The sequence below is a fragment of the Dysidea avara genome, chromosome 5, assembly GCF_963678975.1.
Source record: "Dysidea avara chromosome 5, odDysAvar1.4, whole genome shotgun sequence".
Classification (NCBI taxonomy): Eukaryota; Metazoa; Porifera; class Demospongiae; order Dictyoceratida; family Dysideidae; genus Dysidea; species Dysidea avara.
The window spans coordinates 41,231,717-41,251,863 of record NC_089276.1 but is presented as its reverse complement, the minus strand read 5'-3'; the positions used below and the strand labels follow the sequence as shown (position 1 = coordinate 41,251,863).

General features: G+C 38.1%; 1 protein-coding gene across 1 annotated transcript in view; it reads left to right on the top strand.

Annotated features, from left to right (window-relative positions):
- LOC136255297 (hemicentin-1-like) overlaps window positions 1-20,147 on the top strand; it is a 239,616-nt gene that overhangs the window by 175,743 nt on the left and 43,726 nt on the right. Inside the window, exon 17 of the mRNA XM_066048025.1 lies at window positions 1,264-1,551. Within this exon, the coding sequence (XP_065904097.1) occupies window positions 1,264-1,551 (288 nt within the window). The remainder of the gene's footprint in view (window positions 1-1,263; window positions 1,552-20,147) is intronic.

Below are 20,147 nucleotides of genomic sequence, written 5' to 3'. Positions count from 1 at the left end.
TGATTGCCCTAATTGTTATACAGATGTTTTCTCTTCTTCATTGTCTTTCAAACAGCTAAGGGAGATGTCTTTGGGATTTCAAAAGTGCTTTGGCTGAGTTTCTGGTGATATAATTATAGCATTGTTTGTTGATTCTTTAAATTTGGCCTGTTTGTGGTCAATGTCATAATATGGGTCAGCTAAGTGCAAAACTACAATTTCACCTTAAAGTGACCGTTTTATTAGAGTATCTCAATCTGCACTTGGTCTTAACATATATAGCAAAACTAATCGTAATTATAAATATGCTACTGTTCTATTAGCTAGGGTATCTCAAATACCACTTTTCCCCCCAAAACAATTAACTACTGTATGTATTGTTGATTTTTATAACATGTGACTGTTCTATTAGAGTATCTCCATTTTTTGTGCAATTTTAATGTCTACTTCACAAAAATTGCTCCAAATATGCCAGAATTTTGCTCATTGCTTTTACTCACCCATTATGCCAAAATTTGTGCTGATAAAATTGATGCGTCCCTATACAAGACTGGGTTGGCAGTATAGTATTAAATCAAGAATGTTGCTACCTCTTGTATACCAGTTATTCTAGACCAATATCATTTGTGACCAGATTTGCAAAAAAGTACCTTTTTCACAGACAAAATTCAACTTAATTTTTGAACTTTGAAGTTTCATAACTTTTTAATCATTTCATGTAATTGCTTTAAAATGTTCCATGAGGGTAGCCACAGTATCCAGCTGCATTTTGATCAAATTAATCAGTATAAGAAGTCAAGTGTGTTACATCATTTTGTTTGCTGGTATGTAAAATGTGTGGAAAAGGTACCTTTTTGCAAATCTGGTCACATTTATTGTTTCTAGTTGAGATCAATGAGATCATAGCCATATGTTGGAAAAGGTTTATAGTGCCCACATTAGACCAGAAGATACTATATAGGGAAGTTGAAGTCTCCACCAAGTAAGATTCTTAGGCTTAGTTTGGAACAATTTTGTGATGATTCACCTGAACCAGAGAGGAATGTAATAGGAAGGGTATCATTATTTGGTGGCCTGTAAAAGGAGCATATTAAAGTAGTTTTTGTTTTGGTTTGCCTATATTAATTTGATCCTAACGTTACATTACCAGTGAACATGTGATGTAGTGTGATATATACAGTACTTGTTATCATATTGACTTTATACATTAATTTACTGTATAATTATAATGTACTAATTTATCATGTTTCTCGCCATGTTATGATTGCATGGAACAAACAACAGATGCTCCAGCATTTGTGCAACAAGTAATGAACCAAAAACAAATTGATGGAGATACTGCATCCTTCTCTTGTCAAGCTACTGGTGAACCAGTTCCTACCATCAGTTGGTACTTTAATGATGTTCCAGTGGATGTGACTAATACAGTGAAGTATGATGTGTCGTCTACATTATCTGGTCATAGTATCTTAAGAATCAATAATGTACAGTCATCTGATGTGGGTACCTACACATGTAATGCTACTAATGTAGTATCTAGTGACAGTAGTTCTGGAGTACTGACTGTTAATGGTGAGTTTTCCTTTCTAAACTGGGCCTAGCTTGGCCTGCAGGTATAAGCAACCTCTTTTGCTTCAATACTTTTTAATTATTCCCCTATTTCCCAATTTTTTTTAAAGTCAATCTAAAAATAATATTCCTAATTATTATTCTACATTACTTACATATCTTTTACTTACAGCAATAATGTGTCTCTCTACCACTGCTGTGTGTACCACCCAGCAGAATTTAGCTTAGAATGTAGGCTTCTTAATATGTCATTTGCATATTTATGTGTATTAGCATGTGTGAGTAATTATAAATCATCAATTTTGTAATTATTGTTGCAATATGATTAGAATAGCCAGTTGTTGTTGCTCTACCCTAATAGACAAATTTCATAATAAGGCTTTATAGTGCATAATAATAACCATTTCCCCTAGCAACCTGAATTTCCCATTAGTTTTTGGTGATAACGTCTGAAGTGACTTCTCCAAATTTTGTAAGGATAGCATATATATGTCATAAGATATGACATTTTGAAATTTGTGGTTTTACCATACATATCTATGTGAGAGGGCTACAGTTTCCCCTTCTGGGCAATCACCTAAATGAGGTACTTCAACATATGGCGAAACCAAAATTCCAAACAATTCATATATCAATTTTACATAATTTGTATTTATTTTTATGATCCTAATCAAACTTAAAGATTACTCATCTTTTCTACTTGTAATTAACTTCAATTAGCAGCAAGAGCACATAATATAGTATATTAAAAATTATAGATTTAAAAATGAAGTAGGGATCCAAGCAATAAAAGTAGTGAATCAAGAGATGAACAATGGTAGCTATTACAGCATAGCTCAGTGTTAAATTCCTACTTTGGCATTGAATACAAAATAATTGTTATACTACACCAAAGTATGGATTTAACACTGAGCTATGCTGTAATAGCTAGCATTGTTCATCTCTTGTTTCACTACTTTTTATCGCTTGGATCCCTACTTCATTTTTAAATTTATAATTTTTAATATAGTTTGTTTAGTTTTTTTGTTAAGGTGGCGCTGAACCGATTAAGTCCAGTCGCACTAAACAATTTGTTTCAACCCACGCACTTAATGAGCTATTTTAGGGTGGCCCAAAACTTTGCTAGTGTACAACTTAATCTACACCTAAAAAGCTGTTGTGATAGCTTGTGATGCTTTAGTTTAGCATACAAAGTTTCGCGAATAACATGCCTTCATTTTTTGCCTATAAAACTCTTAAATTTTAATCCAATTTTTAAAATAAATTGACCAGTGAACAACCTAGCACTAAGCCACTTCGGTTCCAACCATTTCTCACCTTGTAGAACAATTCTATGCTTTCCTTTCACTGATAACAACATGAAAAGTGGTGAAAACACACACCTGTGGGCTACAACATTGGCTAACAACTCCATCAAACCCAAATCGCAAAAATTCGAAGCATACCATTGTAGAGTATCGCTTACCCAATGCCTATACCAAATTTTGATGGTCTGTGGTGCATAATTTTGAAGTTATTTAGCGAGAAAGGAGACAATGTGGCTAGTCAGGGCACAGTCCGTATAACAGTAATCACGCAATGGCAGCTGGTGCCGTTCGCCTAGTCTCGTCCTCGCAGACCCATTCTCCAGAGTGGCACTTATCGATTAGAGATTATAAGCGCCCCCTCCGAAAGGGTCTGGTGAAATGCCCATACCATTTTTGTCTGAGAAATCACCAACTCTGGTTGGTGTTTAATACTTACACAAGATTTTACAAAAGGTGACGATTAAACAGTATTTATCGTTTTATGGCTGCGCAGTACAGACTTTACAAAAGCAAAGCTTACCTTAAATCGTCACCTCTTGTGTAGTTATTAATCACCAATTATCACTCGCCAGAGTTGTCAATTTCTCGGACAAAAATGGTATGGGCATTTCACCAGACCCTTTCGGAGGGGGCGCTTATAATCTCGAATCGATAAGCATCACCCCGGAGAATGGGTCTGCGAGGACGAGACTACCGTTCGCCAGTGAATTAACCAGAGTTATGACAAGCTAATAGTTTTAAAGTGTGAATAACATTAGTTTCCCATGTACGTCTTTGCCATAAGCTGAGCCATCTTGGGATTGATGGTCCCCTCCTCGAGTGGATCAAGAGTTTTTTAACTGATAGGACACAACAGGTCATGGTAAATGGAGAAAAAAGCTCTGTATCCACGGTGTCCTCGGGTGTTCCACAAGGAACAGTCCTAGCTCCCCTTCTATTTTTGTACTTTTTTAATGATATCACCAAAGATATTTCTTCCTCTATAAAATTATATGCAGATGATGTGTTAATCTATAGATGTATTGATTCAGATGATGATTGCAAAATACTCCAAAGAGACTTACTTATCCTTGAAAACTGGGCACATAAGTGGAACATGTGTTTCAGCCCATCCAAATGTGAATTCTTAAAAATTACTAATAATAAAGACATTGTCAAGTTCCAATATTCCATTCTAAACTCACAGATTAGAGAAGTACAGCAAGCCAAATACTTAGATGTGACACTAAACAACAAGCTTACATGGTCTGACCACATCCAAATCATAACTAAAAAGGCAAATTCATAATATGGCTTTATACGATGGGATTTCAATACTTGCCCAACCAACATCAAGAGTTCACTCTTTTTAAGTCTTGTAAGACCTATTCTAGAGTATGCATGCAGTATTTGGTCACCACATTGCAACAATGATATTCAACTAATTGAAGCTGTCCAGAGAAGAGCAGCTAGGTTTGCTGTTAACTACAGTAGGCTGCAGAAAAAAGTTAACGTTTCGTAATTTTAATTACGCTGTAGTAGCGTAATTACAAAGCGTAATTACGAATTATGCTCTATTGGTAACTATGAGTATATTGTATATATGGCTGGTGAAAAACTACTTTTTTGCATAATTACAGATTACGGTCAAAATGTAATTACAGTACAAACATGGTAATTACTTAGTAATCACACCGTAATTACAATTACGAAACGTAAACTTTATTTTGCAACCTACTGTATTATCTAATCCAAAACAGCCAAGCTGTGAAAAAAGAGTGCAGCCCCCAAAAAGGCTATGGGGAAAAAAGATGTGAAATCCAAGGTGGCGGCCAAGAAATGACTGTGATGGTAGGTTAATGGTAAAAATTTTAATAATGGCAATTCAGGTGAATTTTTGTGCCGCTTGGTCTTAGCACAAAATTCACCTGATTTGTCGTTATTAAAATTTTTACCATTAACCTACCATCACAGCCATTTCTTGACCACCACCTTGGATTTCACATCTTTTTTCCCCATAGCCTTTTTGGGGGCCACACTCTTTTTTTACAGCTTGGCTGTTTTGGATTAGATTTCACTTCTTTTTGTATTTGTATACCCCAATAGGCCGGCTTTGAGGTTTTTTTAACCTATCTTTTTTTTCTTTACCACAGGAAGAAGAAAAGATGAAACAGATGTTGAATACTTTAAATATTTCTCTATACATGATGGTTTCTTTGTAACTGAACTATCTACAAGATGACTTCTTCTAGCTGATCTTTCTACAGGGTGATTTGTTCGTAGCTGAACTCTCTACAAGAAAACTTCTTCTAACTGATCTCTGAACAGGGTGAATTGTTTGTAGCTGAACTCTCTACAGTATAACTTCTTCCAACTGATATCTCTACAAGGTCACTAGTTCTTAGCTGAACTCTCTACATGGTGGTTTCTTTGTAACTGAACTCCCTACAAGGTGACTTCTTCTTGCTGATCTCTCTACAGGGAGATTTGTTTGTAGCTGAACTCTCAACAGGTGATTTGTTTGCAGCTGAACTCTCTACATGATGGTTTATTTGTAGCTGAACTCTCTACAAGGTAACTTCTTCTAGCTGATCTCTCTACAGGGCGATTTGTTTGTAGCTGAACTCTTACATGATGGTTTCTTTGTAGCTGAACTCTCTACAAAGTGATTTATTCTAGCTGATCTTTCTACAGGGTGATTTGTTTGTAGCTGAACTCTCTACAAGTGATTTGTTCTCAGCTGAACTCTCTACATCATGGTTTCTTTGTAGCTGAACTCTCTACAAGGTAACTTCTTCTAGCTGATCTCTCTACAGGGCGATTTGTTTGTAGCTGAACTCTCACATGATGGTTTCTTTGTAGCTGAACTCTCTACAAGGTGATTTTTTCTAGCTGATATTTCTACAGGGTGATTTGTTTGTAGCTGAACTCTCTACAAGGCAACTTCTTGTAGCTGATCTCTCTACAGGGAGATTTGTTTGTAGCTGAACTCTCTACAGGTGATTTGTTTGCGGCTGAATTCTCTACATGATGATTTCTTTGTAGCTGAACTCTCTACAAGGTAACTTCTTCTAGTTGATCTCTCTACAGGGCGATTTGTTTGTAGCTGAACTCTCTACATTGTGGTTTCTTTGTAGCTGAACTCTACAAGGTGATTTCTTCTAGCTGGACTATCTCTTTCCGTAGTTGAACTCCCTACAAGGTAACTTCTTCTAGCTGATCTCTCTACAGGGTGAATTGTTTGTAGCTGAACTCTCTACAGAGTGATTTGTTTGTATACAGGTTACTTGTTTCTAACTGATCTCTTGAATTCTCTTCACGGTGATTGCTCTATTAGGATGACTGCTCTATTAGGATGACTGCTCTATTAGAGTATCTCGATCTCGCACTTGCTACACCAAGTTGGATTTCATGTTATAACTCCGTTGCTTAAGTCTGATTCTTCTACATCATTGAAGAGCATCTCTAAGATGATTACTCCATCTGTACAGCGATTTTCAAGGCATTACCCCAAGCGGTTTATCTGGTAGGCGTGGCAAGTAGTCGTTTTTTATTAGTTAATCTCGATTGCATAATTGTTACAGACTGTTGGTTTTTTCGTTGTATCTTCCTGATTTTTAGCTCGACTTCTTTCAAACCACAAAAGGTTTGAGGTTCAATAGTTAACCTATTCACCCACGGATTTTCAGCTTCTTCCCATACGCGGTTTACCCTGTAGGCGTGACAACATATCGGTGTTATTTTTCGTGAATAATCGCTCATAACTCTTTACCTGCTTATCGTATTCCAGCCAAAGTTGGTACCGAGATGCGCCTTTATACCCCCCCGTCTGTGTGCCAAATTTCAAGGCAATCGGATAAGGCATTCGCGTTTTATAGCAGTTTTTGTAAGTGTGCGAAAAGAGGAAGAAAAATAAGAAGAAAATAAAAACGAAGAAACTAAGCCAATTTTTGAAGTCGCATATCTCGGGAACGCTTGAAGCGATTTCGCTCAAAGTTGGAATGTGGAGTTCTGAAGTTGGAGGGAGTGTCCACAGCAAACATCGTCTTGTTTCATCAAGGCAGCACAGAGCTACGGATGTGCAAAAATTGCGTTTTCTTTCTTCCTGTCAATATACTCATGGGCATTGCGCGCCGGCTTCTTGGGCCGCACGACACAGATTCTATGATTCAAGATATCAGAGTGTTACAAGCATCCTACAACAGCTAGACTGGCCCACTTTACATGAAAGAAGAGACCAGATAAAATTGATAATGATGTACAAGATCATCCATGGACTAATGATACCCAGCACAATTTACCACTAACTTACTCGAACTTAAACAACATCTCCCGAGGACATCTTCATAGATTCATTCAGCCAGCTACCAGGGTCGATTCATATAAACATTCATTTTTTCTATCAACTATTTGTATGTGGAACAGGTTACCAAGTGTCGTGGTAATGTCAGAATCCTTGTATCAATTCAAGAACAGTTTAAGTAATCTTTATAATTAATTCGTACTTTTACACTCAACTTTGAGTTCTGTACAATAATCACTAATCACTAATAATAATAATTGTATCAACAAAAGTAGCTAGGCAGTCTGACAGAGCTTGTTCTGTTAGTCCACTGAGACGCTTTGCTGTGGTCCATGGACCACAAACATGCTGTACAATTAACTTTGTGCGGCTGCCCTTAATCGGTTCAGCGCCACCTTAAAGCATACAGCTAGTTTATAATAAACATGTGACTGTTTTATTAGGGTGACCGCTGTATTAGAGTATCTCGAGTCAGCCTGCAAAGATGTGTGCTTACCCAAAAAGGGGTGTGGTCATCGTGGTTTTGATTGATTATTAGACTAGAGTATCTTGAATCAGCCTAACAACTTGAAGGTGTGTGGTCACAATTTTTTCCTGCAATCAATCCAGTCATTACGGAAAATACTGTAGTAAACAATTCTGGTCTTACATTAAAAGCCAGCGTAATGACCAAACTAGTATTCCTGCATTACAAGTGGATGGAAGAGCTATTGATGATGACCTCAGTAAAGCGGAATCATTTAATGACTACTTTTGGTCAGTGTTCACACAAGAAGGTAACAGTCCTCTTCCCCATTTACCAGTTACTGACTATCCAAGTATTGACCCTATTGAAGTATCTACTGAAGGAGTATTTACACTTCTCCAAAGTCTAGATCCTTGTAAAGCGTGTGGACCAGATAATATACCTACTCGATTCATAAAAGAAACAGTTGCCAAACTAGCTCCATCATTGACTCTACTATATCAAGCATCAATCAATCAGGGAAGAGTTCCAAATGAATGGAAAAAAGCCAAGGTAGCACCTGTATATAAGAAAGGAGGAAGATCCTTAGTAGTAGGGCAGCTTAGCTGGTGGAAGTGGACACTCTGGACAAAAGCACCAATATTTTTTTACATACTACCCAGGTCGGTAGCATTCAGTTTTTGATAGGAACCAATTCATCTAATCACCCTGAGGCAGTTTGCTAAAGCGTTTTAAGTTGGCTGCTATGGTTAGTAAAATGGCTTTTTGTTTATTTCTTCCTTAGGCATTGTTTAAATTGCTACTATTTGGCATCAAAGTATAGGGCTTACTTTGTGAAACAGCTTGCTTTTTATTTGAAGTCAATAGCTTGTTCCATTGCAGAGTTGTGATCATTTATGTAAACCAGAAACCCATCAAATCGGTCCCACCCACGCATTTAATTTCAAATGCAATGAAGTTTGTTTTGATGCCTAACTCCTGATCAGTTCATTATTAAGACATGTTAGGGTTATTGTAGGCATATATTCCATGTAGAATGTTACCATAGAAACCTAAACACTCATCTGTTACCATAGAAACCTACAAGAAACTTTGAAAACACTCAGTATAGTGTTTTCAATAGTCTTGTAATCCATATGTAAAATTGCACAAGTTATAAGCTCTTTATTCATTATCATAATAGCTCAGCAAATATCAGAAAACAGTTGATGATACCTGTACTGTTTGCAAAACAGAACACAATGAATCAAAATCCAACTAAATACGTACAATCAAGAAGGATAATTTACTAAATTTTACTGTATTAGTGGTCTATCAAGTATCGTCACACTCAATATTAGCTATCGTATGTTTCTCAATCTAAGCAGTGACAGTTACAGAGCTCTGTGCGCTACCAACCAGCTTTTCTGCATGAACATCCGCCACTCTTACATTTACACTTGACTAGTTCACTACAAGCTTTAGCAGCTATAGGTAATGTGCTCCACACTGTGACCCAGACATTGCACTCCTCAAATGTCCACCCCCAGTCTTCTGGAGGTGACTTCTATTGCTCATTTTGCTTACTGTAGCACCATATTGCAGCTTGGTATGCCACTTATTTGGTATGCTGCAACAGTGCTTCCTGTGTTGGGGTAGCATCTCCATCACCCTACCCTTGTTGCAAAATAAATCCTTTCTAGCTTTATTCACACATTGTAGCTCACTTGTTTTGTCATATATTAATGTTCTAGCAACTTGAAATGTAGAGAATCAATATCTATAATAGATAAAGGGTGGAGTGCCACATAGGCCACCCATTCTGATCTCTTACCCTTACCATAAAGCGAAGATGTAGTGATACAACCTGTGAAACTATGTATATGAAAAACTGGTATATATCTCTCTGTACCAAGTTTTTGATAGATAGCACTTAATTATGTGATAAAGTGTTTTCCAGCACCAAAGGCCACCCAAATATTAAGGCTTTGACAGAAAGTTACAAGATGGTGGAATGTTCCAATTAAAATCTGTATCAACAATGCAGTTGCTGTGGCCATTCATGAAAGCTTCGGATAACCAGCCTTGTGTCAGCTTCTATTTTGATTGTTGAAAAAGAGCCAAATGGCCTTTGGCTGTGGTACTTGAGGGATTGTGTTCAAGGTTGTCAAGTGCATCAACAGTAAACAGACAATTTACAACTCCCTTCTCTTCATATATTCCTTACAAACAGCAGTTGTTAACTGGCTTTCTATTTCAACAACCCTGTCTTGGCTTGTGCACCTAGACTTAAGTCATATAGATGGTTTACTATCTTTTTAGACCTAGTTTCTCTGTGAATTTTCATAGAGAAGCAATGGACGTTGTCTCTCCAATAAATGACAAGACTAAACAGTAGCTGGTGTGTGCGTACTGAAATCAAAAAAGAGTGTTTGTGAGATTGTGAGGCTTACCTGTGAATTGGTGGAATCTTGACATTTTAAGTCAAGACCATTATTTTAGTATCATGGATACTAGGGTCTGTTGCTGACAGCCAGGTAGAAACTTACCATGAAAATAAAAACCTTTGTAACTTGTAATGTCTTTTCACACAATCTTGCCAACAACACCATTTGATCTTGTGTGGCGTAGCCTGTTTTAATATCTCCTGTATATATACTGTACCTTGCTCAAAAGCCATAATTTTATTATTGTCAACATTTTTGTTCTTGCTCTTGTGGAAAATGTGCTAGAACTTTCTCCCTATATCAAACTATGTTTATCTCCTTCTAAACACCTAGGTTATATGTGACTGGATTTGACAAAACCCAGCTTCGACGTACAAAGCTTCGTTAGGAGATATGGCGATATTAAGTAATCATTGTGTAGTAACTTCCCAGTGCCTACAGCTGTGCAAACAAAATTTGCACCAATTATTCATCTATGTACTAGCTATCACTGTGTGGGTCTATAAGTTCTGATACCCAAAATATGCCCTGTTTTGGGAAGCTTTTTTTGGGTGGGTAATAATGTCACAGGTGTAGTAATAGGGGTGGTGGGTGGGCTTAATATAGCAGTATAAAAGTATAAAATGGAGCAAGAAGATGAATGGAATCCAGAGGCCAAGCTTGGGCCCTCCATGGCCCTCAAATTGCTCCAAATTGATTGAGAACACTATTGGCGAGCTCTCTGTGAAGTCCCAGCTCACTACACACCATTACAACAAAGCCATGGCCATTTAATAACACCAATCTTTCACTCATGGCTTTGACAGGGTCGGAAGAAAGCTTCTGCAGAAACCAGACTTGCCAGTCCTGAAGGAAATACAGAGTGGAATATGATAGTGTATTAGCCATTCCTGTTAAAAACGTAAGTTTGATTTTGTGTGTGTGGAAGCCGGGTTATATGAAATCCGGTCACATATAACCTCGAGCTTTTTCCATGTAATTGGTAAGATAAGTAAGACAAGACATGATGAGCCATCTTATCTGTTGACCAGCTTCAATGGGACTTCACACCTGAAATCGTAAATACTGCTTCCTACAGTAGCTTGAATTGATGATCTCATTAATTTCTCATTGCTAATTTTATATAACAAGACTTATGCCATGTTGCCTTGTTTTGCACTAGTTCTTCAGTTGTAATATCATTACTGAACATTAGGACAGCTACAAAGTTTCAAGCAAATGAGTTGTATACTACTAAGGCCATACCTATTTGATCTTATGTTGTGCGGGCCCGACCGACTGCATTTTTCTTCAAATGAAATAATTTTTAAAATCACGTGTGCGATCACGTTTTCTTAATTAAAGACAACACCCTTGTGATATAGTCCAAAAGGGAACATTGAAGATCGTCCAATGCTCTAAAATTGTAGAATATGATGGGAAAGCTCTTTTGGAGATCTATGTTTAAATCTGATGCTACTAGAAGAATATGAAACCTAGATTTTTAACTGTGTATGTACTACAGTATTATAGCTACATTCATTTTGTATGCTTGTGTTTAAAATTTTTATCATTTTCATTTTCAAACCGACCTACCTACCCAAATTTAAAATAATTTTGCCCGCGTAACATAAGATCAAATAGGTATGGCCTAACAGGTCCTGTCTCCTTTTTGTATTGAGTTGGCATGTCAGTGATTCCTTTATCTTTTGTTGACAGGTCAGACACATACTCCAATCCATATTTAAAACTTTAGTTTAAGTACATTTGTTTATTTAACAGCACTGAACTTAATGTCAACATACAGATAGGCTATTTATCTTAGAAAGTCCCACAAGTAAAAGGTATTTGTTAATGGTAACCATATGTGTTGTCAATGACAACCATATGTGTGAATGCTTTACTACAGCTGATTTTTGCCATTATGTAATATGATATTGACACTACGATGAGAAAATGCATGGGAACACATGTATGACTTCATGTTCACTTGATTTCATTACATCAAGTACTTAAAATGCATAAATAATTGGGAAGCCATAAAAGTACAATCTGGTTCCTATCAAAAATTGAAAGGTGATAGGGTAGACAACATTTGGAGAAAGTTTGGTGCTTTTGTCCAGAATGTCCAGATCCACTCAAAATTTGCCACTAAGCTGCCCTACTATAGTATCTAACTACAGACCTATATCGCTTACCTGTGTACTATGTAAAACTCTAGAACATATAATATCATCATCTATTTATGATCACGTTAACAAGCACAAGATATTATGTAATGAACAACATGGGTTTAGACAGCACAGGTCATGTGAGACTCAACTTGACCAAACTAGTTGCGACTGTTAATGACTTGGCAGAAGCCCTAAATAAGGGGACTCGGGTTGATGTAATACTCTTGGATCTTGCTAAGGCATTTGACACTGTACCACACACTAGATTGGTTCACAGACTACGTTCATATGGTATTAATGGCCAATTACTGCGATGGATCGAGTCCTTCCTTATGAACAGATCTCAGCAGGTTACAGTAAATTGTCAGCTAAGCAGCACAGCCCAGGTTATTTCAGGAGTCCTCCAAGGTTCAGTATTGGGTCCTTTATTTGTTATGTGAATGACATGCCTGATAAAATTAAGTCCACTTTAAAGTTGTACGCAGATGATGCTCTTCTGTACAGAGAGATTCATTCTCCAGAGGACAGTAAACCCTACAAGAGGATATCAACATGCTACAGCAATGGGCTGAATGCTGGATGATGAATTTTAATCCTGTAAAATGTGAATACTTAAGAGTAACTAACAAATCTTCACCCTTTGCTACACAATATCTCATAAACAATAATAAGATTCAGCAAGTTTCACAAGCAAAGTATTTGGGAGTTCATATTGACGAAACACTTTCTTGGAACTTCCACATTAATTTTGTATGCAACAAAGCAAATAATGTCCGAGCATTTCTGCAGTGAAATTTAAGACAATGTCCGGCAAATGTAAGGGAAAGATGTTATCTTACTTTAGTGCGACCCATATTAGAGTATGCTTGTGTAGTTTGGTCACCCTATACTATGACTAATATTGATAAACTAGAAAGAGTAATGATTACTCAATGTACTCTAGTGTCACTAACATGTTAAATAGGATGCACTGGACAACACTTCAAGTTAGAAGGGAAAACCTGAGACTGATAATGATCTACAAAATTGTTAATAATCTTGTTGAAATTGATACAGGGAACTCACTTATCAAGAATAATTTACCCACCCGAGGACATTCAAATAGATTTAAGCAACCATTTACCAGAGTTAATTCGTTTAAACATTCCTTCTACCCCGATGCAATTAAATTCCAGATACTATAATTAATTGCACAACATTACGTATATGTTAAAGCATAGCCATGAGTGCTATATAAAAAATAAAGTACGAGGCGCGCGGCAGAGTACTTTATTTTTCATATAGCACGAGCAAGGCTATACTTTAAATGATTTATGGAACTTTCTAGTCGTGTAGCTTCACCATACACTAGGACTCGTAATTAACAAGCATTGCACGAACTATTAGCAGCCTGAACGCACACAAACTAGTTTAACAAAGTAACTCACGCGTATTTCACCATAGTTTGGCATAGTAGACGTTCATCGCGTCTTTTGGCAGGTTTTGCTCGCAACCCACAATCAATTCTATTGTGAGTCACATGGTGAAGTATTTCCGTGATATCTCCAGGATTTGTCCGTTTACATTAACAAACATTACAGCAACGTTACCTTCTCCCACCCATCATCGAAGCATTTAGATATGTCTATAAAAGCAATCCAGTGGTAGAACTCGTATTGGCTGGGGTGATTGATCACTCAGCGCAGCGAGGCTATCAGCCTTCACCAGCTTGGGTGATTAGTCATACTGGCGCGAGCCCCGTAGGCTATTAGCCTACACTAAGGCACGTTGGCAACTGTGCTTTATTGCCCACAAAGCATGCTTTATTGCACCGCAAAGAGTGCTTTATTCAACGAATAAAGCACTCATTGCAGTGCAATAAAGCACTCTTTGTGGTCGATGAAGCAGTTGGCCGGCTGAAAGTGTACTTTATGAAATTTAAAGTACACTTTCTCCTTTGATCTCGCCCACGCAAAGTTCTATAAAAAACTTTAAAGATCTAATTAACTGTTAATAATATCTAATCAAAAACAGCCAAGCTGTAAAAAAAGGAGTGCGGCTCTTGAAAAGTCTATGGTGAAAAAAGATATGAAATCCAAGGTGGCGATCAAGAAATGGCTGTGATGGTAGGTTAATGGTAAAAATTTTAACAACGACAATTCAGGTGAATTTGATGCCGCTTGGTCAATTGGCACAAAATTCACCTGAATTGTCGTTATTAAAATTTTTACCATTAACCTACCATCACAGCAATTTCTTGGCCGCCACCTTGGATTTCACATCTTTTTTCACCATAGCCTTTTCAAGGGCCGCACTCCTTTTTTTACAGCTTAGCTATTTTTGATTAGATTTCACTTCTTTTTGTATTTGTATACCCCAAAGTTGGCCTATGGCCAGCTTTGGGGCTTTTTAACCTATATTTGTTTCTTTACCACAGGAAAAAGAAAAAGATGAAATAGATTTTATAAATACTTTAACTCATTCTGATTTTATCAGTAAATGTACAAATTATATATATAATGCATATATTTATTACATGTCAATTAATCCCCACAGGATAATTTGCAGCTGATCTCTCTACTGGGTGACTTGAAATGTAGCTGAACTCTCTACAGGGTGATTTGCTTGTACGTAGATGAACTTTTTACAGGATTCTCTCTACAGGGTGACTTGACTCTAGCTGAACTCTCTGCAGGGTTATCTGTTTGTAGTTGAATTCTCTACAGGGTGATTTGTTTGCAGCTGAACTCTCTACAAGGTAACTTCTTCTAGCTGATCTGTCTACAGGGTGACTTGGTCTCTTACAGGGCGATTTGTTTGTAGCTGAATTCTCTACAGGGTGATTTGTTTGCAGTTGAACTCTCTACATGGTGGTTGCTTTGTAGCTGAACTCTCTAAAAGGTGACTTCTTCTAGCTGAACTCTCTACAGGGTGATCTTTTCATAGCTGAACTCTCTACAGGATGATTTGTTTGCAGCTGAACTCTCTACATGATGATTTCTTTGTAGCTGAACTCTCTACAGGTGATTTGTTTGTAGCTGAACTCCCTACAAGGTAATTAACTTCTTCTAGCTGATCTTTCTACAGGGCGATTTGTTTGTAGCTGAGTTCTCTACAGGATGTTTGTTTGCAGCTGAACTCTCTACATGGTAGTTTCTTTGTAGCTGAACTCTCTACAATGTGACTTCTTCTAGCTGAACTCTCTACAGGGTGACTTGTTTCTAGCTGAACTCTCTACAGGTGGTTTATTTGCAGCTGAACTCTCTACATGGTGGTTTCTTTGTAGCTGAACTCTTTACAAGGTAACTTCTTCTAGCTGATCTTTCTACAGCGTGATTTGTTTGTAGCCGAATTCTCTACAGGGTGGTTTATTTGCAGCTGAACTCTCCACAAGGTGACTTCTTCTAGCTGAACTCTCTACAGAGTGATTGATATTTTTGCAGCTGAACTTTCTACATGGTGGTTTCTTTGTAACTGAACTCTCTAGAAGGTAACGTCTTCTAGCTGATCTTTCTACAGGGTGATTTGTTTGTAGCTGAATTCTCTACATGGTCGTTTCTTTGTAACTGAACTCTCTACAGGGTGATCTGTTCGTAGCTGAACTCTCTACAGGGTGATTTGTTTGCAGCTGAACTCTAGGTAACTTCTTCTAGCTGATCTTTTTACAGGGCATATTTGTTTGTAGCTGAGTTCTCTACGCAGTGATTTGTTTGCAGCTGAACTCTCTACATGGTAGTTTCTTTATAGCTGAACTCTCTACAATGTGACTTCTTCTAGCTGAACTCTCTACAGGGTGACTTGTTTCTAGCTGATCCCTCTACAGGGTGACTTGTTTCTAGCTGAACTCTCTACATGGTGGTTTCTTTGTAGCTGAACTCTCTACAAGGTAACTTCTTCTAGCTGATCTTTCTACAGGGTGATTTGTTTGTAGCTGAATTCTCTACAGGGTGATATATTTGCAGCTGAACTCTCTACAAGGTGACTTCTTCTAGCTGAACTCTCTACTGAGTGATTGATTTTTTTTACAGCTGAACTCTCTACATGATGGTTTCTTTGTAGCTGAACTCTCTACAAGGTGATTTCTTCTAGCTGATCTTCTCTACAAGGTGATTTGTTTGCAGCTGAATTCTCTACATGGTGGTTTCTTTGTAACTGAACTCTCTACAGGGTGATTTTTTTGTAGTTGAACTCTCTACAGGGTGACCTGTTCGTAGCTGAACTCTCTACAGGGTGATTTGTTTGCAGCTGAACTCTCTACATGATGGTTTCTTTGTAGCTGAACTCTCTACAAGGTGACTTCTTCTAGCTGATACAGGGTGACTTGTTTCTAGATGAACTCTCTACAGGGTGACTTGCATGTAGCTGAATTGTCTATCAGATTAACTGTTTGTAGCTGAATTCCGTACAGAATATCTTGCAATGTAATACAATTCTATAATGGAGTAAGTTATAAACGTAGCTGAATGCTCTATTAGGTTGACTGTTCTATTAGAGTATCTCGTATTTGCTACACGTAGTTGCCTTTCGAATCATAACTCAGTAGTTTATAATCCGATTCTTCTGTACTACTGCAAGGACTTTCTATGATGATTATTCCAGCTACATACTGATTTTCAGCTCATTGCTCTAAGCGGTTTGCCTGGTAGATGTGAAAACTAATAGTTTTTTTATTCAGAAAAATCGATCGCGTAATTTTGACACAGGTTGGGTTTTGTGTCATATCTCCATGGTCTTTATCTCAATTCCTTTCAAACCACAACAAGGCACTCCTACGATGGTTACTCCATCTACATATCAATTTTCAACTCATTCCTCCAAGGGGTTTACCCTGTAGGTGTGACAGACCTTCGACCTTATTTTGCGCACATAATTGGTCATAACTCCGTGAATGTTCATCGGATTCCTACCAAAGGTGGTACTGAGATCCGCCTTAATGAGCCCTTCAAGTGTGCCAAATTGCAGCCCTATCCGAGTACGCATTCGTGTTTTATGGCAGATTTTGCGAAGTGTGCGAAATGAAGAAGATGAGGATGAAGAAGATGAAAAACGAAGAAATTAAAATGAAATTTTGTTCGCTCGTATGTCGGAAATGGCTCGACTAATTTTCTTCAAATTTGGTATGTAGACTCCCATAACTGGCCGGCACGTCTGTAGCAAATGTGGTTCCAATCGGATAAGGGATCACAGAGCTACATTGGTGTGAAAATTGTGTTTTCTTTCTTCCTGTTAATATACTCACGGTGTGGCGCGCCGGCTTCTTGGGCCGCACGACACACTATCGTGTGTCTTGATTTGCACACACCTGTATGTACGTTTACACTAGCTTGTCGAGTCCTGTACATTACATATAATTAATACCGGATTGATTGGTCGAAAATACAGCTGGTGTGGTCACAAATACAACTAGCGTAAAAGGGGCATGGTTATCGTGGTCTCGATTGATAATAAAGAATGGGCGTGATCTTCTGACCTATCGTGGAGTACTGGTACCTCCGTACAGTAGCGTAATCTCAGGGGGGGTAGGACATGATGTCATAACGCGTACAATTTTGCGTAATTTAATTGAATTCCAATGATAATTACGAGATGAAAAACTTAATGTATCAGCTAGTTGCATCATTGTAGACGCCGAAGTCAATTGCATTTACTACTAACAACTAAAGCTACAGCGAACAAATACACAGGTACCTGAAACTAAGATCAAAATTTATTCTAAATATTGCTCTATTACAAAATTCACCGTAATATTGCTGGGGCTTAGCGGGGCTTAGTAGATAAAACGATTTCTTCAACTATTTCTGACTATAAATACAATGCTAATCTTCACGGTTTACTAGAACTCAACCCTATGGCAAAATGTACAGTACGCATACGTCACGCAATTATTGTGACGTTATGTCCTACCTCCTCTGGCACAATCTAAGCACCTTAAATAGTTTTATGGCGTCTATTATGCTGCTTTAAAAAAGTGTTGATATGGAAAATTAATGTCTCGATATGGTTTCGTTGGATGAAGAAGAGAAGCAGCCTGACTGAAGATAAAAGAAAAGACAAGGCGCACAGGGCGCACACTCGTTGGAACCCCAAAAGGCACATCCCACCGGTGAGTTTGTTGTTGTGGCGTAAAAATGATGACCGTGCGCTGCTTCATTTGGGCTCTAGGCTTGCGACTTAGTCACGCACAGCCAGACCACTATTTGTTTTGTTTTTTTTGAAGATATAAAGAAAATAAGATAAGAACATACAAATAAACAGTTAAACAATTAAATCAAAAACTGAGTCTCTGATTGCGCCAAGGCCACAGGAGCACTTTTGATGTAACGACCTTGTGAAGATCATGCTCCTCTAATGTACTGGATTGCTGAACGCAGCAAACAAAATGACAATCTACATCTAATTCCATTTGTCAGACAATAAACTCGCCAATCGCTTGTAAAAAACACTGGCTTCATGGCCCATTCCCCCGGAAGCAGAGAACACTAGAGGGGTAAAAGAACTGTGTTCCACTTCACGGATTCGCAACTCATAAGCTCTCGTCTTTGTTATTTAGTGTTTCCTGTAACATGACTGAAGGGTGGTTCCACTGTTGGATGGTGCAAGTGGGTTAAAAACTCTGACGTCCGTATAACGTTTTTCATAACGACCACCCCAAAATCCATTCATGGAAATGTCCAAACGTGCGCCATCCTGAGTGTTGGCTGTCTTCTGTTGAAACTTTTCATCACTTAGAGGCTGCAGATGAGGCTCAACCTCCACATCATGGCACACTTCAGACAATAATTCAGCTGTGATATCCCTCACTTCGTTGTGGCGTATTGAAGGGAACCCACCCTTTGGACAAGATAGGCATGATCAACAGAAAAGTTGGTACCACACACACAGTGGGAAGGTGTACGAGAGAGCATCCAGCCATACCTCAAAGCTTTGGATTAGATATAGGTAACTATTTGATTTGCACGAGCTTCACATGTGGCCAAGTTTAAGATTTCAACGACAGAGGTGACTTTGGAGCTTTGTAATTCACAGCCAATACCAAATATCTACATATATTTGGAGAGCATAAGAGTTGCTCTTTCATATCAAGCACAAAAAGACTTGATCAACTTCAAGCATTACAAGCAGTGCCACTCGACTGATAATACATATTTTTGTCCGAGAATTGAAAACATTCGGACAGGTCACTTTTGCAGCTCCTGCAGCCAGACGAAGAAAGCTGCAAGTCTGAAATTTTGCATGCAAGAGCTAATGGCCTAGACCTCTCCAAAGGCATAACAAGAGCAGAAATTTTCTTTACGGGTTTAAAGAAAAATCGCGTCTGAGCCTATGGTGGTCGAACATCAGTGGCTTACTCTATAAATGCCCGCACTGAAAAGGGTCTGGTACACTTCCAATAGGCCAGTTGTGACAGCACCTCATTTAACACTTCGAGACTGCAGACTGATTCAAATATGTTTTAAGTTGCCAGTGCTGCAATCAGCCTATCGACACCTTAAATTCCTACCGGGTGCTGTCACAACTGGCCTATTGGAAGTGTACCAGAGCCTTTTCAGCGCGGGCACTAATAATCTCCAATCGATAAGCCCCAGTGCTGAAATAGTGGTCTGGCTACGTGAGACTACTTGCGACTATGGTCAGGTAGTGAGTGAGTGAGTGAGTGAGTGAGCGAGTGAGTGAGTGAGTAAGTGAGTGAGTGAGTGAGACGAAATTTCGAGTTTGGACGATTTAAATAAAAGTCTGTATCCGGCCGCCAGTAAGCGTTTTCTTGTTTTTAACACTACATTTGATGTTAGATGGACTAATATTATTCCGTAAAGTGATTTTTGTCACATAAGGAGTTTCTAAGCTGGTTTTTAAAGGCGGTATTTTTTGGGCGGCCCGCGTCACTTTTGATGCATACCCTACTTAAACAGTACTACCGTACGGTTTGATTAATAAAACTGTTGAATTTTAAATGAGTTGATAAGTTAAAGCACTGTTATGTGTGCC